The sequence below is a fragment of the Ceratotherium simum genome, chromosome 4, assembly GCF_057802395.1.
Source record: "Ceratotherium simum simum isolate JZ-2026a chromosome 4, ASM5780239v1, whole genome shotgun sequence".
Taxonomy (NCBI): domain Eukaryota; kingdom Metazoa; phylum Chordata; class Mammalia; order Perissodactyla; family Rhinocerotidae; genus Ceratotherium; species Ceratotherium simum.
In genome coordinates this window covers 21183960-21210153 of record NC_141903.1, presented here as the reverse complement: position 1 = coordinate 21210153, position 26194 = coordinate 21183960, and the positions used below count along the sequence as shown (strand labels likewise).

At 39.1% G+C, this 26194-nt stretch overlaps 1 protein-coding gene across 1 annotated transcript; it reads right to left on the bottom strand.

Moving 5' to 3' along the window:
• Positions 1–600: 600 nt before the first annotated feature.
• HAVCR2 (hepatitis A virus cellular receptor 2) lies at positions 601–16886 on the bottom strand. The gene is made up of 7 exons (XM_004428601.3): positions 16605–16886; positions 15273–15611; positions 14081–14164; positions 10275–10315; positions 8646–8772; positions 5186–5222; positions 601–3048 (listed from the first exon to the last, which is right to left on the bottom strand). Exons 1-7 carry the CDS (start codon positions 16657–16659, stop codon positions 2889–2891), a joined length of 843 nt encoding a protein of 280 aa, XP_004428658.3. The 5' UTR covers positions 16660–16886; the 3' UTR covers positions 601–2888.
• Between the last annotated feature and the right edge of the window lie 9308 nt (positions 16887–26194).

Genomic DNA, 26194 nt, shown 5'->3' with positions numbered 1-26194 from the left:
GAGTCCCAGAAAAGAATGATGGAAAATCTTAAAAATTACAGCTCTAGGGCATCTCTACTTATCTCCAGAAGAATCCAGATTTTCTCAATAGAAATCTAGAGACAAAATTAGTGTTCAGTTTAATTTTTTTAATTTAAATTTAAATGAAAATTAAATTTAAATGGGACTAGGCATGAGGGGATGCCCAAAAATCAATTAGTGAAGGGTTGAACAGCTTGGAATTTCTGCCTCTGTAATTCCAAATCTAGAAGAAGTGATAGGCGGATAAAACGTGGCAAGACCTTACTTCTTCAGTCTAAAAAGATCAGGGAGACCCCTCTTGCCCTGTGGGGTTCTTATGGCAGAACTCTGGAAGAGCAATCCTAAGGCACTTCTAAGAATGCATTCAATCTTACCACACTGCTGTTAATTAAGTTAACCTCTGTCATCTGGACCCTTTGCAGCTTTTTGTTCCCCTTTCTGCCATCTTCCTCATTCCAAATAATTGAAACCAGGGTTCCAGCCCTGGCTTGCTGCCACGCTCTACTGTTGGCCATGACCTTGAACTTAACTTATTGATTTCTTCATTTGTTTCTATGATGAGGAAGGCAGACAGGAAAACATTGCTATAATACTGAAATCTAACTTTTTTATTACAAAAGAAAATGGAGAAAATAATTCAAATAATTACAGAAGTATATAAAAGGAAAAAGTGAAAAATCTCTCTCTTGACCATTTGCCCCATGGGGTAACAACATTAATTTGGGTATACTCTTCCAGATTTTTTTAAGGCAAAAGAAAAAATTAGCAGCAACTATATACTATTTACTATATACTATACACTATTTTAGAACTTTTTTTTTCTTTTGACTTAGCAATATAGCATTCTCCTCTGACAGGTAATGTAAGCTCTGTGAAAGTAGAGATTATGTCTGCTTCTTCCATCGCTATACTTCTAGGGACCAGAACAGTTTCTGGCACAAAGCTGGTGCCCATAAATGTTCACTCAATGAATGAAGGGAATGAATCCTCCTTCCCATCAGATCAACTAGAAGCTCTAGGGGGTCAGGGATGTGTCTATTTGGTATCTCTCTATCATCTCAACACCAGAGTACCTGGCACATAGTGAGCACTTAATAAATATTTCTGAATTAGCAAAACAGCTCAGTGATGAAACCACTTAATTCTTTTTAACTGCACCAGTCTGTTGACACACGACAATAATCAACTATTTCACTATTGATGGAAGAAGTCTCTTACAAACACCGTGACAATGATCATTCTTGTATATATACCCTTGTATAAACATTTTTGTGGGATAAAAATCTCTTTTGGGAGCGAACCCCTGATCTGGTCCGAATGTGTTCTGAAGTCCCTTCCCTCTAGAATTTCATTACTTTAAAATGCTTATGATTAATTTTTCAGCTTGTATGAGAGCCACTTCCTATAATTTTGCAAAATGATCTCCCTTACATATCACCCTGTAGAAAGCCAGTGCTTCCCAAAACTGTCTAGATGCAGCCCAAACCCTGTAATTCACACAACAAGATTGCCGGGAAGACTTCTAGAAACAAACAAACAGGCTGCCTGCATCTTTGGTGACCAACATCTTCTGCATGTGGCACAGTAGCACTTTAGTCATCACATGGGGAGGAGTAGTTTTCAGGCAGCAACAGCCCATATTCTTGATTGATTCTTCACGTGCTGCAGAGGGCTCAGCACAAAGGGAGGAAGAGACAAGAGAGTAACAGACTTCCAAGGGCCTGAGCTGGGAGATGATGCTGAGAAACAAAGGGCACTTTGGCCTAGATAAGAGCACATATGGGAGTGTAAGGGTGTTTGTGAGTTCTCCAAGAAGTGAAGTTACAGAGCTCTGTCTGAGATCTCCAATGGAAAAATCTTTCCAAAAAGCTATCTTTCTGCTTATTTAATTTTTTTCAATCCAAAGCTATTTAGTAAATTTCTGCTATGTGTCAGAGCTGTGTAAGGCACTAGAAAGGCAAAAAATAAGCAAGGTAGACCTAGTTGCCACCATCTTGATATTGAAGCTTAGGGACTATTGTCTCTCCATCAAGGGATCTGACACTGACAAATACAGATTACTGGAGCCATTTGCCTTCTTTCCACCAGGAAACAAAATCTCCATCCCAGTTACTGCTTCCTCCTCTGTGAAAAACACAGCTCCAGTTCTCTCCATGAATGGAGAAGTTGGTTAGAGATATTTCCCTTTGAGTGCACCCCAAGCAAAACTTGGCAAAACACACCAAGTACACTTCCTTTTTCTCCCGGAGCTCCTGCCGCAACACAGGCCTTGCTGGGCAGTCTTCTTAACTGACAAGGGAGAGCTGTGCAGTGGCACTTACTGTTGGAGAATCAACATTCAAAGACATATAAACCATGAGACTCAGAGAGAACGTTCAAGACCATCTAGTCCTACTCCAGTAGTTTCTTATCCTTTTGTGGGTCACACATCTCTTTGAAGATCAGTGACTCCTTTGTACTTTCTGTGCCAAAAAAGACATTTACATACATCTCAGCACATAATTTTCCCTATATTTTCAGGAACTTCATGGACACATGATAAGATTGAATTTCCGAGATCCCATATTAAGAATTCTTACTCTGTATAAAAGCCCATTTGAGCTCTAACGCCTTGATTAGCATTCTCTGAGTTGGGTAGCCCATCGGCTGGAATACAGAAGTAATGTGCCTAAGTAGAGTGCAGGTCACAGTTCAATCCCCATGTGAGTTAATTATCTTCAGAAAATGGAAAAACTCTGCTTGATGGCCATGGATAGAGCCTCTAAAACAAGTCAGCTGACATATTTCATAGTTTTCAAAGACAAGACCAAGCTCAAAAATGAAGTAGTTGGATCTGATGGCGTTGAAAGGTGACAACTCAGAGGTTGTCAGGATTGCTGCTCACTGTCGACGTAGCAGTAATACTCATACGGATCCTCCATTTCATATACGTTCTCCTCAATGGTATAGATGTTTTCCTCCGAGCGCATCCCCTCTGCTACTGTATTTTCTAACCCTAAGGGAGAGGGGTTGCCCAAAGTGATGAGGCTGTGGAAATAAAATGTTGCAGTTGAGTTAAGCACTACCCGGGCAACATAGAATAGTTAAGAGAATAGGCTTTGCTGAAGAGACAGCAACCAAATGAAGTACATGATCCTTGATCGGGTCCTGACTAGGTGAAAAAAACTATAAAATAGCAATAAAATAATTTGGGCAACAATTGAGGAAATTTGAATTAATCTTAATTTTCTTAGGTATAAAAATTTGGCATTATGTTATCTAAGAAGACATCCTCATTCTAAGGAAGTACAGATTGAAGTGTTTAGGTGAAGTGTCAAGATGTCTGAATCATCCTTACAAATGGTTCAGAAAAAAATTGTGAACTCTATAAATAGAGAAGCAGATAAAGCAAACATGTCAAAATGTTAAATCACATGTGTTGAGGTGAAGGATTCTATTGTTCCTTGTACTGTTATTTCAGTTCTTCTGTGGGCTTGAACAATTTCAAAAAGAAAAAAAAATGAGTATGTTATAGATCCAATCAGATTTGAGTTTCAATTCTCTCTCTGTTGCTTACCAGCCACACGACCTTGGGTAAGTTGGGTTTGGTTTTTTCATTCATTCATTCAAGAGATATTTAGTGTGTTACACACTGCTCTATGTAGCAAGAGATACAGCAGTGAACAAGACACAAAAATCCCATGGAGCCTGCATATTAGTAAACTTTGTGTCTTAGAGGCCTCATCTATAAAATGGGAATAATGAGTGCTCTATCTCAAAGGGCTGCTGTAAAGGATTATTTCTTCATTCAGTCATCAAATATTTACTAAGTGCCTACTACGTATCAGGTGCTGTGCTAGGGGAGACAGTTGTTAATGTGGCAGACAAGTTTCTAGTTTTCTATGGAGTTTACTTTATACGTAGAGATGAACATTAACCAATTTCACAAATAATTTGTGAAATTAATGAATTAATGTATGTAAATATTACCTATGGATATTACCACATTTTAGATTTCAGCTCTAATAAAGAATACTGGCACAGATGATCTAAAACCATTGATAATTAAATATTTTATTCGTCCTTATTTGACTTTTTTTTTTTTGTAAGGAAGATTGACCCTGAGCTAACATCTGTTGCCAATCTTCCTCCTTTTTTCCTTTTCTTTTTCCTCTTTCTCCCCAAAGCCCCAGTAGATAGTTGTATGTCACAGTTATACATCCTTCTAGTTGCTCTATGTGGGACACCTGCCTCAGCATGGCTTGAAGAGTGGGTGCATAGGTCTGCACCCAGGATCCGAACCAGTGAACCCCAGGCCGCCGAAACTGAGCACGTGATCTTAACCACTATGCCACTGGGCCAGCCCCTGACATTTTTTACTACAGGCTATTTTGTCTTCATCATTATACTCTCTATACTTAGTCTAAAATTATCAGTGGTTTAGATAGTATTCAATGGGCAAAGTCATTTTTTCTTGAACTGTGTTTCATTCTACTCGTACCAAATGTCACTAAAATCTAGTAAAAGTTATGTAAGCTATGTGTATTTGGAATGGGTGTGTGTATGTGTGTCTGTAATATAGTCAGGAATAGAGTCTAAGACTGAGATATAATAAACTGGTAGTTCTCATCCCTGTCTGCACTTTAGGATCACCTGGATAGCTTTTAGAAAAATACCTATGCTTAGGCCTCATCCCCAAAGATTCTGATTTATTTGCTCTGGGGTTGGCAAGAGTATGTTTAAGTGCTCTAGGTGATTCTAATGGGCAATCAGAGTTAAGAACACATGGACTGAGTTGTTAAAGCCCTGAGAGTAGATTCTGGGTTTCTTGTTCACTTCCTTAACCCAATGGCCAGCCCAGAGCCTGGATGTAGTAGGTGCTCAATCAACTCAAGGGTCAGTTCATTGAAAAAAATCCATTAATTCAGAACTAAATAAGCATTTCCTATCAATGGGGAGATAAATTCTATATCTTAACGTTAGGACTAAGGAAGCTAGAGGGATCAGGTAGTAAACAGAGCAATGTGTTGAATTTGCATTTCATAAATCTAGGCCTAAAGCAAAAAGGAAGTATAAGTTTAAATCCCAAAGTCCCAGGTAAGGACTTCCAGAGCAAAGATCAAAGCATATGAGAGTAGCAGCCTCCAAGAGTCCCACCTTCCCCTACTCTACCCATTATTCTTACCTTGAATTCTGTAAATTCTCTTTGCTATGAGAATACCCTAGGGGAAAGGGGGGAAGAGAAGTCAATTAAAAATTCTTTCATAAAATAAATGAGATAAGAAATAAAATGGGCTCACTGGAGGCAAGTTTAGGGAAATCTGATCTCCTCTTATATTGAATTGAGTCAAACTATCAATGTGTGTCTTGGTTTATTACATGAACTATGCTAGAAAGTAATAAAGATGCATTTTTCATATTCAACAAATATATGGAAAACCTAATATTTGTCTGATAGTATGCTAAGCACCAGGGACACAAAGGTGAATTATGAGCCCTGACTTCATGAAGCTTGTGTTCTCATGAAGGAGGCATTTAAGAAAAAAAGAAAGAAAGAACAGTAAATAGGAAAATAAAATAATTTCAAATTGTGATGTGATATAAAGAAAACCAACAGTGCACTGGAACAGATAATAGAGAGGGTGAGCAGGAAAGAATTCTCAGATGAGATGACCTTTAAGCTCAGTTCTGAAAAAAGAGAATGAGTCAGGCAAGTAAAGAACCAGGGGCAACATTCCAGGTAGAGAGAACCCCTGGTAAATGTGGTGATAAGTGCCTGAAACTGAAATCATGGTTGGAACAAGAGAGTGGCCCAAGATAAGATCTGAAAGGTAGGCTGGGGCTAGATCCTATAGGATCTTTTAAGTAATAATCAAGGGTTTGGATTTTATTCTAAGACTCGTAGTAAATAATTGAAGGGCAGAAATATGTGATTAGGTTTTAAGATGATCACTCTGGCTGCTACATGGAGAATGGATTAAAAGAGGGTATAAAAAATAAGGACATAAGTAGAGATGATGGTGCCTCAGAGTAAGGTGGTGACTGAGAGAGATGCAGAATAATGAATGGATTTTAGATATATTTTGGAGAAAGACTCTGCAAGAATTGAAGTTGGATTGTGTGTTAGGAGTGAGGAAAGAGAGGATTCAAGAATGTCTTCTGGCTTTCTGGCTTAAGCAACCAGACGGCTGGTGGTGAAACTCTATGATGGGGAAGACCAGGGAAGGAGAGGTTGGGTTCTGGGAAGATGGAATATAGAATCTAGAGCTCCATTTTGGACATGTTAAATGTGGGAGACATCTAAGCAGAGATATCAATTGGACAGTTGGAAATCAGTACCAACACTCTGAGAGCTGGAGAGAGAAATTAAGGATGACGTTTAAGTCTATGAGAATATAGGTCATCACTTAGAGGTTAAATAGAGAAGAAAAGGGCCAGCCCTGAGGAAGTTCAACATCTAAAAGTCAAACCAAAGAAGAAGAAATAACAAAGTGATTGAAAAGGAATGGCCATTGAAGTAGGAAAGTGGTGTTTCAGAAGCAAAGAGAAGAAATACTTTCTAAAATGAGTGAGAGTCAACTTGGTTAAAGATTGCTGAAAGATGGACTACAATGAAGATAGAGATGTCTGTTGGATTTAGCAAAATGGAGGTCATTGTTGAGCTTGACTAAAACTATTCCCATGGTGCTTCAGGGGTCGCAGTTAGATGGTGGGTTGAAGAATTCAGGGGGGTGAGAAGTAGGGACAACTCATTTGAGAAATATGGCCATGAAGGAGAGTGGAGATATGAGAGTAGCTGGAGACAAATGTGTGAACTAGAACACATTTTTATGCTAATGAAAATAACATAAATAGAAAGGGAGAGATGATTCTAGAGAAAGGGATAAAAGGAGGAATGAAGTCTTGGCTAATGCAAAGGAGATGGAACAGGCCTCTCCTCAGAGGGAGATTTGAGGGGCAGTGAGGTATGGAAACTCATCTCAGAGAATGCACCAGAAAGATATAGGACTGCTGGGCATTATTGAGTGCCACTTTATGGCTTTGATGTCATGACTTAAAAACCTGTCACCTTGGTTATAAGATTTTCTCCAGCAACTTCTAGGGAAAAGATTGCAAATTGAACAGGACTTTCCCATCTGTTCTAAGTAGCCATGTTTTTGGAGTAATATATACGTGTGTACAAAGCATCAGACTTCTCTAACTCCTCATTAATCTCCTTTCAAATACCTTTACACAAACTAGAATTGTCCCTAGTATCTAGGCCTTGGCAGAACTCAAAATGATAGTGAGTGTTATCACTGCTCCTTGTCAACCCATAGACTTAAATTCACGTGATCAATTCACAAACTCCACTGTTACCTCTCTGTAAACCAGGTAAGTGTGGGTGGGGTAGTTTCTTTCTCTGAACAAACCATTTACTGATAATGGCAGAACAACATAATGGTGAGAAGCAGGACAACCTTGGTTTCAAATCCTATATCTATCAATTAATCATGTGACTTTGGGTAAGTTACTTAACCTTTCAGCACGCTGGTTCTCCTTTTGTTAAATTAGAATAATATTAGTACCTATCTCATAGGGTAGTTATGAGGATTTAATGCATGTAAAGCGCTCAGCAGCTTCAAGCTACAGAGTTAGGGTGACCAACTCATCCCAGTTTTCCCTGGACCGTCCTGTTTTAGTACTGGAAGTCCCCCATTTAGGAACCTCCTTCAGTCCCGGGCAAGTCTAGGACAGTTGGTCACCCTACACGCACTCCATGTTTGTATATTAGAAAGGAAAGCTGCTAGAATGCACTAAGCCCTGGGGCATGAGGCCTTGGCCTCTGCCCACTAAAAGAAGAGAATATATCACAATTGTAAAAGTATGTGAGGCCTTTGGGGTGATGGAAGTGTTTGGGTCTTGACTACGGTGATGGTTTCCCAGGTGTAATCATCTATTGAAATTCATCAAGTTGAACACACTTTTAAATACGCAGTTTATTGTATATGAATCATACTTTATTAAAGTTTTTTAAAATAAAGATAAGTAACTTAGAAAAAACACTGTGTGCTGAGTGCCTCAATGGAGGAAAATACAAATACTGCAATCCTGGCCATGACCCAGTGTTAAAGGACTTGCTACCCCTCTCTAAAGACCCATGTCTGAGAAAAGATGAGATAGAAAAATGCACAGAAGGAAATAATTTTCATTGTTGTGCTTTCTAATAAACCGGGATGTGTTCATGAATTAAAGAGGTTTGTTTTCTTAACAAAAAATAAAAGAACAGGTACTGGAATCAGCCTGCCTGGATTTGAATTCTAGCTTTGCCACTTAACTAATTCTGAAACCTTGGGAAGTAGTTTACTCTCTCTAAGCTTTACTCTTCTCTGTTGTAAAATGGGAATAATACTACTACCTACCTTATAAGATGGTGATGATGATAAAATGTATATAAAATATTTAGCACAATGCCTGCCTGTACATCGTAAGCATTGAATTAAAATTAGCTCTTATTATTGTTAGGGTTTGAAAGGACTAAAGGATATTTATTCTAATCACCTTTAGGTATAAATATAAATTTATATTTCTATCTAGGATTATGTTGGTTCCCACATTAGCAGTTTCTTATCAGAGGGAGAGAGAAGTAACACTAAATGACTTACATTTGAGAATTAAAGCACCAAAGATAAGAGCCAGAGCCAGCCCAGCAGAGACCCCTGCTCCGATGTAGACGCCCATTCTGGTGGTGGCGCCGGAGTCTTGTAACTCATTAGCCAATGTGGGTATTTGCTATGGAAACACAAACAGAATTGCGGCCAATGGCCAGAAATCGGTTGCGTGCTCAGCCAGTCTCGTGACTTGTGCATCAGACTATCCCTTTCACAGGATCACTGGAGTACAGGGACCTTGAAATCACCTTTGATCTGTCCCCTTCTAGACAAGCCTCAAACCACCCAAAGAAAGGGATTAGCTTAATCTTTGGAGTTAGCCAGGGAATAAAATGTGCCCTTCTCTGCTGTGGGTGGAGAAGGAGCTCTTAGAAATGGACTCCCCTCCCTGCCAAACAAAAATGGGCTTTAGAGTTGAGTTCTGCTCTTTCAAGATCCCTTTGTCTTCCCAAGGAGTTTCAGAGTGGTCTAAATTTGGTGTCTTGCAATGAACCTCTTATTTTCACAGAAAGACAGTAATTTAAGAGCTAGGACTTTATAGCCAGACAGTTCTGAGTTCCAATTCCAGCTCTGTCACCAAGAGCTAAGTCATCTTGTAGAGTTATTGAGAAAATGAAGTGACAAAAATCATAAAATGTTTGGCACAGAGCCTGGTACATAATGCTCAATCAATGGTAGCTATTATGGCTATTGCTCTAATTAATTTGATTTTTTAATAACTGAGAGTCACACAGAAAATCCTTCTGCTTCTAAAATTTCAGTCCATGTCCTCCATTTAAAAACAATAATAGTAAACACTTAAAACAAAGAAGTTAAGGAAATTAAATCTTCCATTTATTCAATAAACATTTACTGCAGGAGTGCTATACACAAGGTATTGTGCGTTAAGCACTGTGGATACACAGAGGTATTTAAAAGGCAGTCCTTGATCGGGAAGAGGGGAGGGACAAATACAAAAAGCTGAGCCTAGGTTGTCAACACACAAAAGAGATTGAGTCAAATGAATGTGGACTCCTAGATACGTCCTCAAAGAATTTTTAAGTCACTGCTATAAGCTTGCTTTCTAGTGATTTTCCCTTTTACTCTGAGGTGGGGACACTAAAATTGTGGTTCATTGAAATATTGCTTTATTGATGGTTAGATATATAAATTCTTGGCTTAGAATATTCCTGACTGGTATCTTGTCATACATAAATAAATTTAAACAAACAAATAATCTTTCTCATTAGGGTTACAATGGAAGCAAGAAGAAACATATTCTAGGGAGAGAGAGGGTCTTTGAACCCTCCACGGTAGGCTACAATTGTGAAATCTGAGAAGAGGGACAAAATGCTAACGCTTCTTCTGTCTGGTTTTCCAGCATTTACTATGTGCAGGCATTTTACATGCATCACCTCATTCCACCCTTACAACAGGCCTGTGCAGTTAGAACTGTCATCAGCAGCATGTTACAGCCAAGGAATCTGAAGATAAGGGAGATTAAGGCATTTTTCCCAAGGAAGGAGTGGGCAGGCAGGAAGGCTCAAGCCATTCTTTCTTTTCCCTGAGTTGAGCACAATGTTAGCTCACACACACACACACACACACACACACACACACACACACATACACAAAGTTACTTACTGTTTGATTTTTATCATGGCAGGTCTCCAGTGTCTGTGTCTCTGCCATAAAGAGGAAAAATAGCCAATAGAACAGTTAGGAATGTTTTATTTTATCTGAGTTAAAAAAAAAATCTTAAAGATGTCTATAATCCTATTTGAAATTAATTTTACTGCATACTCTTCACAATAATTAATTAGGAGACCAACAATATTTACTGAACACTTACAAATCAACTTTAGGATGACCACATTATTTTCATCTAGATAATGAACCCAGCTACTTATGTTCTATGAAATGGAGACTTCTGCCAGGAAGACCTATGTTGAATACGTGGTTTGTTGTGTCCACAGGGCCCTAACGGGGTCTACAAAATTCCAACAACATTGATAACACTCAGGCAGGCATTATATTGTAATTAGACTTCGAAAAATAACAGAAGTTAATTTTCTTGAAAAAGTTGAACATTTACGCAATAAGAGGGACATAGAGTATTTGGTTGCCTAAAAATGAATATAATAATAACTATAGTTACAATTTACCATGAACAGGCATTGTGCTAAATTCTTTAAGTGAAACATTTCATTTAGCATTCAAAACACCTATCCTAAAATAGGGACTAATAGCCCCATTGTGCAGACGAAGGAGCTGAGAATTAGTAAGTTAAGTGACTTACCTAAGGTACCACAGCTCAGTGAATGACAGAAATGGCCTTCCAATTTAGATCCACGTGGCTACAAGCATACACTCTTAACTACCCTGTCTTCAACAACCTTCACCTGGACATTGTCACTACTACTGAGTACATCACATTGCCCAGCTGCCAGCCCACCTTCTTTCCTTTTTATTTGTTTATTAATTTATCTGTCTATCCATTCGATGAACTTGTACTACTCCCCTACTCTATGCCAGGCATGGGGGGGCAGAGCAGTGAACAGGTGGGCACAGGCCCTGACCTCATGGACACTGCATTCTAAAAAATCAATACGTAGATTGTCGGCTTTGGGAAAACCAAGCATGTATACTCATTTTTCTGGCTGAGTCAGAGACTCGGAAACTTCTTAAATGTCATGATCACTTTCTGGAAGCCTAAAAGTCTAAACCCTTTAATGAAAACTCTTGTGTGTAAAGGATTTGACTAAATGCTGGTTTAATAGTCTGTGCTTTTAGTATTATAAAAGGATGGTCTCTGCCTAAAACTATTTTTGAAAAAAAGAGGCATTTAAAGTATAAAAACCACATTGGTGGAACAGCTAAGTAAACGTGAATCTTAACCACACACGAGATTTTCTAATGCAAATTCAGTTTATGCTTCCCTGTAATTATTTTTCTTGGTCTAAATGGCAAGATTGTCTGACAACTTTTTTTTTTTTTTACTTCATTTTATAGTGAAAATAATCAATAAAATAGAGCGCTGCTGGGTTATCATGGCTTATTTTCACATAAATAGCCATCAACCAAGATGCGTGGGACAGTTGCAGGATGTTGCAATATTTTTCCTAGAGAGCCCAAGACTTGGTTGGGGTGGAGGCAACAGTGGGGGTGGAAATGATGGTCTTATAAGTATATAAATTTAATAGTTACCATCTAGCAAGTATTATGTGCCAAAGATAGTGTTTGGCACTTTACACGTACAATCTCTTTTAATCTTCACCACAATAGGTAGGTACCATTATTTTCCCATTTTTCAGATGAAGAAACTGAGTCTCAGAGAAGTATTTTGCCCAAGAGCATACCGTTATTAATTGGCAAAGCTGAGATTCAAACCAAGTTTACCTTCAGAGCTGAGGACTCACCCATGACCCAGTCCTACTTCCTTCAGGCAGAAGAGAGATTGAATTTGTTCTGTGTTCAAGTTGGATTTAGGACCTTCCAGAATCCTTGGAACTCTTACTTGGTAAGGCTCCACTCCACTTTACAGCAAACATATTAAATGCACCCGCATTTCACATTAAAGAAAAGATATATATAACTACAGACAAGTTGACTGGCAGGTAACTAATTGACATAATGTTACATATTATAGAAATGCCATTATATATTCATTAATTTCAATTTTTCATTTTATTTTCCTATTTTGGACCTATTGCCTTTTTTTGTTTGTTTAAATATTTTCTCAGGCCTTTGAAAAGCTCGGAGATTATAGGTATTGTGTCTATATTCCTTGATGCAAGAGCTGGCCCCATTTTTCTTGACCTAGAGGGAAGAAACTAACAAGTAAAAACGAAAGGGAAGGAGATTTCTGCTCATAGTATAAACAACTCTAAGGAAATGCTCTGCCTCGTGAGGAAGTGAACTCCCACCCAGGAAGGTGTGTGGGTGTACAGTGAATGCCCACCTGGTGATGTTGTAAAAAGCATTGGAGCACAGGATGGGAAAGCAGGACTACATGACCCCTGAAGTCCCTTCTAGGTCTATGGTTGTAGGATTCTTTTTAAAATACAGCAATGGCATACAATAAATATCTGGTATGACTTGATTAGCCCATAATGTGGGTGATCATCTGTTCCCCTCATACTTAATTTCCTCACTAATTGCATAAAAGCTGTTAGCTACCAATCACTAAAGAACAACCAAAGATTGAACCTTTAGAGAGCTGAAGTTAATAACTATAATAATAACTAATATTTGAGTACTTTCTGTGGGCCAGGTACTACGCTGAGCACTTTACATACATTATCACATTCAACCTTTACAACAATCTTATGAAGTAGGCACTGGAGTTACCCTCGTTGTAGAGGAGAGGAAATTGAGCCTCACAGACTTTGAGCAACTTTACAGAATTCATAAAGCTGGCATGAAGAGCTGACATTAGAGCCCCTTCTACCTATTATTGAAGCACTTAACCACAATCTCATTCTGCCTCCAGATCTTATTGATAATATTAATAACAATAATTAACATGTACTGAGTACGTACTATGATTAGACATTAGGCTAAGCGCTTTAGACACACTTTCTTATTTAAATCTCATAAAGTGGGACCTAAGAGATGTATGAGACTAGGAAATGGGACTTACCCATTATTAACCGCATTTTACGGAACAAAGGCTGAGCTCCAGAGAGTTTAGGAGAGACCAGGACTGTGACAGGTAATATTTAAGATTAACCTCCTTGATCAGTGTGATCGGAGGTCTGCCCTTCTGGCTCTGTCTTCTCCTCTAGAATAGCATGGAAATGTCTTTGCTGAATTAATTGAAGAATTTAATGGTCCTCCTCCAGAGCTTGGAATCTGAGGAAGCTGATGGGCTTTATTTCAGTCAGAAGGGATCCTAGAAATCACCTAAACCAACCCTGAACATGGACTGGAGCCAATTCATGACAAAATGTCACCAGTCTGGGTGTAAATCAGAAAATAATAATGATATTGTAATGAGTTTCCCATTAGATTAAATTTACTTAATTTAAAAGACTGTCCTTTTTTGGTGCAGTGTTGTCAATAGTAGATAGAAATTTGTCTTTCCTTATTTGGAAAAATATATTGATCACCAAAATTCTTTTTGGGGGGTTGGGAATTTGACTGGGTCATGAAGTCCAAAAGTCTCTGAACCTGCTCCTTGGACAGAAGAGGTAGCTGAGATCCAGAGAAGTGAAAGGCTTTGGCCCAGGTCACAGAGCTAATTGTGACTAATCCAGAATCCTAGTCTGGGGCTCCTTTTTCCCAGCACAGGTTTGTCTCCATCACCTCCCTCACCTCAAATACTGTCTCAGGTACACGGAAACATTCATGCCTCTACTCTTAAACTTGCTTATCTTTTCCCCATATTCAAAATCCCCTAAACTCAGCAACTTGCCAAAGTCTTCCTCCTACACCTCATGTGTAATTACCTGAGCCATGTCCCTTGGTGGTGAGCATCCTTGGAAAGGCTGCAGTGAAGTCTCTCCAGGGACTCCGAGCAGTGGTGACCTTGGCTAATGTCAGAAACCAATGTAAGAATGAGAATTCTCTGAGAGCAGAGACCTTGTTTCAGGGAATCAAAAGGGCAGCACAACAAATGAAGAGAAACACATGCTCAACTTCCAAACCTACTGGACACCTTTGTTGAGAGTGTATCACACACTTAAAATGTTGGTTACACACTTTAAGAAGAGTGTTACAGTCATCATTGTCACAGTCTAATTGTTAATAATAGGACTAACTGCCACACAAATGGCCACACTAAATGCTTTTCATAAAACATCTCTGAAAATCCTTCCAATGGCCTATATGGGAGGTATTATCATATTTTTTTTTTTTAAGATTTTATTTTTATTTTTTTCCCCCAAAGCCCCAGTAGATAGTTGTATGTCATAGCTGCACATCCTTCTAGCTGCTGTATGTGGGACGTGGCCTCAGCATGGCCGGAGAAGCGGTGCGTCGGTGCGCGCCCAGGGTTCCGAACCCGGGCCGCCAGCAGTGGAGCGCGCGCACTTAACCGCTAAGCCACGGGGCCGGCCCTATTATCATATTTTATAGAGGAGGAGGTCACAGCATTTAAATAACTTGCCCAAGATTACACAGCTAAGTGGCAGATTTAGATTTGAACTCAGCTCCATCAGCCACAAAGTACATACTCTATAGATCTTAAAACATACAAGCACATGCACCGCCTCCCACCCCCAACACACACACACACACACAGTCCAGTAGTTCTCAATTCTGGCTGCACTGTGGGGAAGAATCACCTGGAAGAGACTTTGTAAAATCCTCGTGCTCAGGCTCTACCTCCAGAGATGCTGATTTCTCTGATTTGTGGATGAGACCCCAGCAACCCAGGTGATTCAAATGAGCAGTCAGGGTCTCAGAACCACTGATCTAGGCCTTTCCTCCCATTCTGTAGATCCTATCCATGAGTTTCAAAATAGGTGGAGAGAATTAAACATGGCTGGGCATCACTGACGGGGCCTGTTAAACTTTAGGTCTGAGGGGCCCACCCCCGAGGCTGTAATTGGGGAGGTCAGAGGTGAGACCAATCAGTATATTTAATATGATCTGCAGGTGAATCTTATTTATAAAGAAGGCATACAAAGGTTCACTCACCTGGTTTGATGACCAACTCCAGGTTTGATTTTTTATCATTCATTGGGCCTGGGAATTGGATCCGACAGCAATAGGTCCCACTGTCGGCTAAAGTCACATTCTCTATGATCAAGGACACGTCTCCTTTGTATAAATGCCCCTTTAGCTGATATCTGCTGGATATCTGATATTTCAAGTTCCTTCCGTCGGTGCTGACCACCAGACTGTGACATTCAAACACAGGACAGGATGCCTTGCCCCAGCACACAGGCACGAGATCCTCAGAGGTGGGTGGAGAGTAGGTGCAGGGCAGATAAGCATTCTGACCCACCTCAGCTGTGTATTCCCCTTCCAAAAACCCTGAATAAAGAGGGAAGGAGAGCAAGACGCAGGCAATGAGTGAGGTTGGTCCATTTCAGGAAAACTGCCAATAATGCCTTGTAGAATAAAGGGGAAAGCACTGCTGCTATCCTGTGTGGAGGATGATTCACTATGACAATGATTCTCAGGCTTCAGGGGCATCAGAATCACTGGGAAGCCCTGTTAAAACACAGATGGCTGGGCTCAAATGCTGGAGTCCCTGATTCAATAGGTCTGGGGTTGGCCCTAAGAATTTGTACTTCTAACAAGTTCTTAGGAGTTGTTGACATGGCTGGTCTCAGAACCTCACTTTGAGAACCAATGCCGTAGGAGAGAACCATGGCCCAGACCTGTGAACGCCGGAGGGCAAGGCTGATGGAAACAGACAATCAGAAAATGGGTCGTTGTCAGCCAGGAAAATAACTCACCCATCTGGGCTAGTTGTCTGTTCATCAACAAAGGGCCGTTATCCTAATACAAATCTCTCTTTTTTTTAAGCACCAGGCACATGATGAATAAAACCCCTTGGCTGAATAAGAAGCTAGTGTATGGCTCTTTTGAGCTTTAAAATTAACTGCCTTTTTAAACAATATATATACATGGTAAAACATTCAAACAGTATAAAAGGCGTTGGAAAAGTCTACTCCCTTGCTTGCTGCTCTTTCCCATTTCCCAGCTGCCCTTCCAGAGCCTACACATTTAGAAGCATTCATGTAGTTCCACTCCCCTGCAACACACACACAAATAGAAGTCTAATATATGCATTATTCCGCTCTTTGCTTTTTTCAATTAACATTATGACTTAGAGGCATTTCATATCATTACATTTAGTCAGCTTCACTCTTTGCATGATGGATATATCACAATTTATTTATCCACTACCCTGCTGGTGGACATTTAGGTTGCCTCCAAACTTTTGCTATTACAAACAATGTCCATCCTTGTGTCTTTACCTTGCACTATCCAATTACAAAAGTCTATGCCCAGACTTACTTGTAAGTAGTAGCAGCAACAGCAGGACACAGTCAAAGGAAAGATGTGAAAACATGAGTCCTGAAGAAGAAAAGTCAAAGAATGGCTCTGTGTAGGTGTCGTTTTAATTCTCCAATTGAACTGGGTACTTCCTGCAGCCGTCTCTGTTCCACAATCACAAGAGCAGTGGCCACTGTCCCCCAAGTGTCAGCCCAGCACACCAGGGCGTCTGATTACCCGTCATTCCTCTATTAACGCTGTGAAGTCTACAGTCGCATCGAAGGAAACCCCAGGTCTCTGTCATGCTCCACCACACACATCCTGTAAGCGCCCTGACATTTATCCTGTTGGTATCAACAAAGAGGAAGCAATACTCAGAGGAAGAAAAATGTTAGTCAAGAAAAGTCTCTCCATGCCCAAGAGTACGCAGGTGACAGAACTGGAACCAGTTATCCTAGTATGCACTTTTTCTAAATGTTTGAAATATTTAATAGAAGATTTTTTTTAAAAAAAGTATCTCTCAGCAAGTAGAGAGAGCCTTCTAATATCTCCGATGAGATAGTCCTCTGCTTGAAATGGCAGGGTGCAGTTCCAGCTGTTACCTGGAACCAGGGAACACAAGGTAGGAACGTATGTATGCATTCATTTAGTCAAGTCAGTCAGTTGGTCAGTCATATGACCAACGTTAATGAAGCACCTACTATGTGTCAGGCAGCGGACTAAGAGCTGGAGAATACCACGATGAATGGCATGTTCCTTATCCTCACATGTCTAGACCTTTTCCACTTCAAACATGAGCCTAATTCTTAGCTTTGTTCTAACATAAATTGGGCTATGTTGTATAACCTTGCTGGATCTCAGTTTCCTCATTTATAAAATTTACAAAATGAGGGAACTGTGTTGGATGATATAGACACAGTTCCCTTCTCTAATATTCTGACTTTGACCAGAACTTTCAATCTCTTCCACTTGGGAAAGACACATTCCTTTCTGCAATGCTTTCTCCCCACTACTGTGGGTAGAATTGAGGGGACCTCATTATTCTATTTCATCTCATATACACAAGATGTCCCCTCTTCTCCCACCCCAGGAGCTTCAGGCACAAATTGTCAGAAAGCGTTGAGTTCCAGCCACACTCTCCATCACTAAGGTAACATCTCAGACCCAAATAGTCTCAGCCCTGGGAGAGTGACTTTTATTGACTTAAAAGCCAACAGTTCTTCATAAAAGGGAAGTGAGCTCACAGATTAAATAGTTTTTGAAAACCTCATGGTGGCCTTCCTCTGTCTTTCCTTCTGGAATTTCCTTGCCTCTCATCTTTATGCCATTAAATACATTTAACATAAATATCCAGCTTGTTCAATATGTGTACTTTCAAGGCATCAGAGAGCTCGAAGTCACTCAAGAGACCATAGTCAACTTCTTCATTTTATAGATAGGGAAACTGAGGCCTGAAAAGACTGATTTGCCCAAAGGCACATGATTGGCAATTTCAAATGAGAACTCGAGTACCCTAATATCCAGATTTTTTTCCATTATAAACTATGTTCCATGAATTTCATATTTGCCCTTAATATGTCTGCCCACATAACTAATAACAACCAGCGAAAGCCCATATTCAAGTGTAAGGTGGAGTAGAGTAAATATGGGGTCAGAGCTCATATTTACTAACAGCATGACCCCAAGCAACACTCTTAAAAGGTTCAGCCATCAGATTTTGTGTTTTTTTTTTTAATTTTCTGTTTTGTTTTTTCTTGTTATTACTCTGTTTTCTGTGCATCTCCAGAATTGCTACTGGGACCAGCTTTATAAAACATGAACAATTTATTAATTCATTGAAGTCTAGACATGAAGGAACCGAGAAAGCTACTCTAACTCCATTTTTTTTTTCTGTGTTTAGGGAGCCGTTTCTGAACATTTTCATGTTCATTTAACTTTTATTTTTTGTTTATTAAAAAAAACAACTGTTTAGGTAGTACATCCAAATGGCTAAAACTGAAGGAGATATAAAAAGCTTATATTAAGAAGCCTTGTTCCCACCCCTCCAAATCTACCCATTTCCCCACTCACCCTCTAGGTTTCCATTTTCATAAGTCTCTCGTGTATACTCCCAATGCAAACACAGGAAAATAAAATAAATATTCCTATTCCCTCCTTTCGTGGACAAAATATCATATCATACATAGGTTTTGCACTTTGCATTTTCTATTTACTATTTTATATAAAAATTTTTTGACATATACAAAAGCAGAGAGAATAGTACAAGTTCCCAACACACAGATTCAAAATTATCAAACTTTTATTTTAAAACAAATCCCAGACATCGTGTTATTTCACCCTTACAGACTTTAGTAAGCATCTTGTTTTTAAAAAATGGACATTCTACTATTTAGCCATAAAAAAAAGACAAAATCATTCCATTTGCAACAACATGGATGGAAGTTGAGGGTATGATGTTAAGCGAAATAAGCCAGAAAGAGAAAGACCAACACCACAGGGTTTCACTCATATGTGGAAGATAAACAAACACGGACCAAAAGAAAAGATTAGTGGTTACCAGGGGGAAGGGGGTTGGGGGATGGGCACAAGGGGTAAAGGGGTACATATATATGGTGACTGACAAATAATAACGTACAACTGAAATTTCACAATGTTATAAACTATTACGAGCTCAATAAAAAAAAATGATGTTACAAAAAATATTTAGAGGCATGGAAGGATGCTCAGGATAGGTTTTAAAAATCAAAAGGCAGACTCCAAACAGTATATAGAGTGTGATCTTATTTTATTAAAATAAAAATTGTATATATTTTAGAAGACTAGAAGAATAAATAAAATAACTGAATTCTCTGGGTGGTAGGATTACAACCAATGTTTATTTTCTTATCAGTATTTTCAAAATCTCTATAACAAACTTGCATTATATCTTAAACAGAAAAAAAATGGACATTCTGCTACATAACCATAATACAACTATCACACATTACAAAATTAATAATGATGTTTTAGCAGCACCTAATCCTTCAGTCCATAATCAAATTCCCCTGGTTATCTCCAAAATGTCCTTTTACAATAGGTTTGTTTAAATTCAGACCCAAACAAGTTCCCTACACTGCATTGTGTTGTTATGTTTGAGTCTCTTTTAATCCAGAACAATCTACCCCCCCCGTTCCCCCTACCATTGGCTGGTTGTACAAACCAGTTGTCTTGTGTAATGTTCCACGTTCTGGGTGTGTCTGTTTCCTTGTGGTGTCACTTGAATTATTTCTCTTTTCTTTGCATTTCCTATAAGTGAAACTTAGCTCTAGAGGTTTGGTTAGACTCAGGTTCGACTTTTTGGCAAGAATACTTCCCAGCTGGTGCTGTGTGCTTCAGATTCCATCACAACTGTCTGGTTGCTCCACATTTAGAGATGCTAAGATGGATCAGCTTGCACCTTTTTGTGTGTGTGTGTGAGGAAGATTAGCCCTGAACTAACATCCACTGCCAATCCTCCTCTTTTTGCTGACGAAGATTGGTCCTGAGCTAACATCCGTGCCCGTCTTCCTCCACTTTATACGTGTGACATCTGCCACAGCATGGCTTGATAAGTGTTGTGTAGGTCCACGCCCAGGATCCGAACCTGCAAACCCCGGGCCATGCAAGCGGATTGCGCAAACTTAACCACTGCGCTATCTGGCTGGCCTGTACCTTTCTTTTTTAACTTGACATTCTATTCTGAAGATCTCTCCATTTCAGATCATATAGAATGTCCTCATTCTTTATTATGACTACTTAGATCCCATTGGATGAAAACAGTTGGTAAAAATAACAGTTATCATCCCCTTGAAATGGATACTTCATGTCTCAGTTTATTTGTAAAGATGATTATAAAAGACCCACTGCGGCCTATGATTCTTTTTTTTTTTTTTTTTAATTTTTTGTTTATTGCAGTAACATTGGTTTATAACATTGTAAAAATTTCAGGTGTACATCATTGTACTTCTATTTCTGCATAGATTACATCATGTTCACCACCAAAATACTATTTACAACCCTGATTCTTTAATTACGTGCAATGAAAGTTTGCTTTTAAAAAGCAGCCTGGAATGTGTTTTTGGTAAAGAAGGCTTTCATATTGTAATTAATTAGTTTCTAAATTGTGTTTGGAAAGTTGTACCATGAATTTTCTTAAGGGGCAGTTGCTAAGTGTTGGCTATAATTATGCAGAGGGATACACATAAAAATACTGCATATGATACTACTGTAGAGATTGTTAGTGTTTTGTTTTCTCCCTTTGTCAGCAGTAAAAGTGGCAGAAAATCTGACTCCTTAAATAGCCCCCAAGCACCAAATGGAAACATTGGAATTATGTGTAATTAGAATTACTTAATAATAGATAACTAAGGCGCTGCTTGACAAAATTCGTAAAATGGAAGTTAGAGAATTTTACCCAGGTCAGGAGACAGGAAAACATGGGTGATATAGATGGGATCATCCAGAAAAACTCAGTCCAATTAGAATCTACCCCACACAGTGGAGGAACTGCAGTGGAATGGATACTGGGGAGATAACCACAATGCCCACTAAAGCTGGAATCCTATACGTACTTGATTTGAATTGAAAATGCTCTCTTATTTAAACCACAACATCTCAGTTAGTTTCCATGTATCATTAGTCCCAAAATTCTACAAACGGAGACGCTGAGGTTGGATATGAAGGATAAGAGGTTAAGCAATTTTGAGCTAGATGTTCTGACTTCCCAATTGCAGCTAGCCATGTGACTTCCCTTTAAGAGTGCTTGTACCTTTGAGTGTCTGTAGAGTACTCGGAAAACCTTTTTTTTATTATATAAGTCATATTCACTGTGGAAAATTCTGAAAAGTAAAATAAGCATAAAAATAAATACACATAATAAAGGCCACAATCCTAGTGCCAGGAAATACCCACTATCAACATAATGGGTCTCCTTTCAGATATTTTTCTGCATACTTCTCTATATGTACAAACGTGTAATGTCAGTATCTCGTGGGTGTATCATCTGTAAGAACGTCTCACTCATGGACAATTGTGAATATCGTAAACACAATAGGATCCAGGAGAAGGTATAAAACACTTCTTTACACTCCCTATTAAATCCCCTATCAGTTGGCAGACTCCACCTCAGATGGAAGTCGTTTTACTTTATTTTACATTTATTTGTGTGGTCTCAAGGCTCTCATTTGCATCAAGTTGCTTTTGACCTTGTCCTCTCCACCAGGTTCCAGCACTGAGAGAGCAACTTCAGACCACTGGGATGCTGGGCATACCTAGAGGGAACTCCAGGTCTCTCTGGGTCATTTCCAAGACAAATAAATTTCTCCCTTGCTATTGACCACCACTCGTAGCGTGATCTTGGTGTGTTCTTATGCCAACAAATACTCCTCTCACCAAAGACCCTATACTTTATTTATGCTGCAGATCACAGAAACCAACTCAAACTAGCTTAAACTATAAAGTGAATTTATTGATTGACTATTGAAAAGCCCAGCTTCAGGCAAGACTTGGTTCATTGACCCCAATGAGGTGAACAGGGACCTAGTTTCTGGCTCTCCGGTGTGGGCTCCTTCCTCAGATTCTACACGGTGTCCCTCTCCTGCATCTGCAGAGCACATATCTGCATACCAAGAACATCTCTTGGCTGCTCCCAAATAGGCCCAGGGATTTACGTTCCTTCAAAGGTCCAAGTTGGGTCATAGACTCATTTCTGAACAATCTGTGTCCACAGGGTCAAAAAGGACTAATTGGGTTAGGCCTGGGTCACATCCCCAAACATCATGTTCTGAAAGTAAGAGAAGGTTGGTTCCCCCAAAGAAAAAATGCAGTGCATTTCGGGAGGAGAAATGGATGCTGGGCAGCAAAAGTGAATGTCCACTACAGACCCCTCCCAGAAAGGGATGGGATAGGGAGATGGTGAAAGAAAACCTGCCCCTCCAAATATGTATGGTCCTTTTGCTTACAAAAAATGGCATTTTACTAATATAGTGCTTTTTAACTTACAAGGACATACTCTTCACAACCCTGGGAAGATGATAAGGAGCTCTCATGTCTATAGGGAGTTTTTATATTTAGTAACTATGGATGAATGCCAGGGAGATTAGGCTTGAGGTCACACTCAAGTCAGTGCAAGAGCCAGCTCAGAGCCTTCTCCAGTGCTCTTTGCCCCACAGCACAGAAAACAGTGGCCCAGCGAGGATAAATCAGCATTTTGAGATATTACAATATATATGCAGCAAGTAACTTCTAAGGGAAGTTAATGCTGCTTCTGCCCACATAATCAAACCTCTTCAGAGTAGAGGAAATGGGGAGGGGTGTGAAATAATTTACCCTTAATAACTCAGCAAAGCTTCCAATGATGAAACTGAAAAGGAGTCTACCATTGAGAAAACTCTGTTGAGCTGTGGCTGAGTCACTGTGGGAACTCCTATCTGCAGTTTCATCTTGAAAATACAGGCCCCAATACCCGCTACAGAGGCCACGCCCGTAGAGGAGCTATGTGAGTCGTCCTCATCCTGAGCGTGTCCTCCAAGGTGGCACCTCTTTTTTTTTTTTTTTTGCTGGCTTATTTGTCTTTTACTCCATGTTCAGATGGTGAAGCTAATCATACTCCTCAGTTCCAGGGACATACTCCTCATCAATCTCGGTGAGGTCTCTTTCTTGTTTTATTTCATTGTACTACTCTCCCCCTTTGTCCCTGATGCACATTCTCATTTTTCGCTTCTCAAGGGCATCCACTTTATAAGAGAATATTGAGCAGTTTTCCAAAGTGCTTATTCCAGCTTACATTCTCACTGGCAGTGAGAAGGAGTCTTATGATGCTCCATGTCTTTGTCAATATCGATACTGTCAGACTTTTTAATTTTTTCCAATATGATGGGTATATGATGATATCACCATATGGCTGTAAGGTTAAACTATTGTTTAATGGAAAATAGAACAGATGTACAGAACATTGCATAGTTTACGAACACTTATAAAGCAAACACTCAAGTAACCAGGACCTCAAAACAAAAAAACATTGCCAATCTCCTAAAGTCCCTCAGACCCCCACTCCAAGCCCATGTGTCCCTTCCTGATCACCAACATTCCCCCTCTCCTACAGGTAATCACTATTCTAACTTTTGCAATAATTGTTTCTTTGTCTTTTTTACAGTTTTACCACTGATATATGCATCCTAAAATTATATATATAGTTTTGCTTGTTTTTGAACATCATATGAATGATATCATATTGTCTGTAGGTTTTTGTGTTTTGTTTCTTTCACTCAACAGTGTATTTGTGAGATCCATTCATGCTGTTGTGTATCCCTGTAGGTTGTTTGCTTTTATTACTGAATAGCTTTCCTGGGAATGGATAGCCTCAAATTATGTGTTCATTCTATTTGAGGTCAACATTTCATCTTCTGTTTCAGTTGTCATGAACAAAGCCATCCTGGACATTCTTGTACATGAATCCCGGTGCACACATATAGGAGCTTCTTTGGAGTATATTTCTGAGAGTGGAATTACTGGGTCAGAGCGTCTGTACATTTTGAACATTATTAGATAATGCCTAGCAGTTTTCCAAGATATCTACCAGTCGTGTATAAGAATTTCTCTTATCAACACTTAGTGTTGCCAGATTTTTTTTATTTTTGCCAAACAGGCAAGGATATGATGGCACCTCACCGTGGCTTTACTTTGCATTTCCCTCATTACTAACGAGGTTAACAAGCACCTTTTCTTGTTTATGAACCATTTGGATTTGGGAAGGGGTGGGGAAACAAATGCTTGTTCAAGTCTTTTGCCCATCCGTCTGTTGGGTTTCTCAATTTTTTCTTATTGATTTATATAAGTAATTTATAATCTCTGGATACTAGTCCTCTGCTGGTTTCATCTGTTGTAAATATTTTCTCCCACTTCGTGGCTTTTCACTCATTTATGGTGTGTTTTCTTGAACACAGTTTCTTAATTCTAACGTAGTAACATTTACTAGCCTTTTCTTTTGTGGGCAGTACTTGTGTACTTTATTTAAGAATTCTTCTCTTACTTAGAGATTATGAAAATATTCACCCACCTTAGCTTTATAGTTCTGTCTTTCACTGTTAGAACTTTAAGCCTCCCAGAACTGATTTTTGTATGTTTTGTCCCAGCCCCATTTATTGAAAAATCCAGCATTTTACCACTACTTTGTAATGCCACGTCTATTTCAAAAATAATATGGGCATGGATCTGTTTCTTGGCTTTCTACTCTGTACCAATATATATAGATATATTTGCCTCTCCTTCTGCCAATATAATACATTGTTCTAGTTGCTGCAGCTTTATGGTAGGTGTTGATATCACATAGGGCAAATCCTCCCCTTAGTCCTTTTATTAAGGGCATCTTGGCTATCTGGGTCCTTTGTACCTCCCATACATTTTAGAATCATCTTAGCAAATAAAAAATAAATTAAAAAAAAACTGGTGGAAATTTGATTGGTTTGCATTGCATCCACAGATCAACATGGAATAAACTTGACCTCTTTACAATACTGAGTGTTCTAACCCATACATATGTTTTATGTTTCCTTATACATAGATTTTCTCTAACGCCTCTGAATAAAATCTTAAAATTTTCTCCATAGAGGTCTTCAACTGATTCCTTGATTTTTTCCCTGGGTACTTCATATTACCAACACTATTTTACATAGTATCTTATTTTTAAATTTTTACTTTCTGTTTGTGCTGGTATTTTTTTTGGTGAGGAAGATCAGCCCTGAGCTAACATCCGATGCCAATCCTCTTTTTTTTTTTTCCTGAGGAAGACTGGCCCTGAGCTAACATCTGTGCCCATATTCCTCTACTTTATATGGGACACCGCCACAGCATGGCTTGACAAGTGGTGGGTCGGTGCGCGCCCAGGATCCGAACCTGTGAACCCTGGGCCGCTGAAGCGGAGCGTGTGCACTTAACTGCTTGCACCACCAGGCCGGGCCCTGTGCTGGTGTTCTGAAATGAAATTTTTTTTTTAATGTTGATTTTTTTCCTCCAACCAGTGAACTCTCTTATTAATAAATTATCTGTAGATTATATTGAATTTTCTATGTAGACAATCATATTTTATGCAAATAATGACAGTTTACTTTCTTCCTTTTCAATCCTACATTGTTTTTACCATTGTGGTTAGGAAATCTAGTACATATTTAATAGAGATTTTGATAGCAGCCATCCTTGTCTCATTCCAGCTCTTAAAGGAAAGGTTTCAGCTTTCCACCTTAAATATAATACATGCTGTAGGTTTTATGGAACTACCATTTATTAGATTAAGGAAGTTCTCTTCTATCCCTAAGTGTTTCAAGGGTTTTTTCTTTTCCTTTTTCATGAATGGATACTAAATTTATAAAATGTCTTTTGTGCATCTGTTGAGATGATCAAGTGATTTTTCTCCTTTAACCTATTATTGTGACAGATTACATTAATTTTCTATTCTCATTCCTAAAATAAACACAGATTGGCCATAAAACATTACCTTTTATTTTTATGTATTACTAGGTTCAATGGGTTAATATTTTGTTTATGCTAGTCTCATAAAAGGAGTTGGGAAATGTTCCCTCTTTTTCTATTCTCTGAAA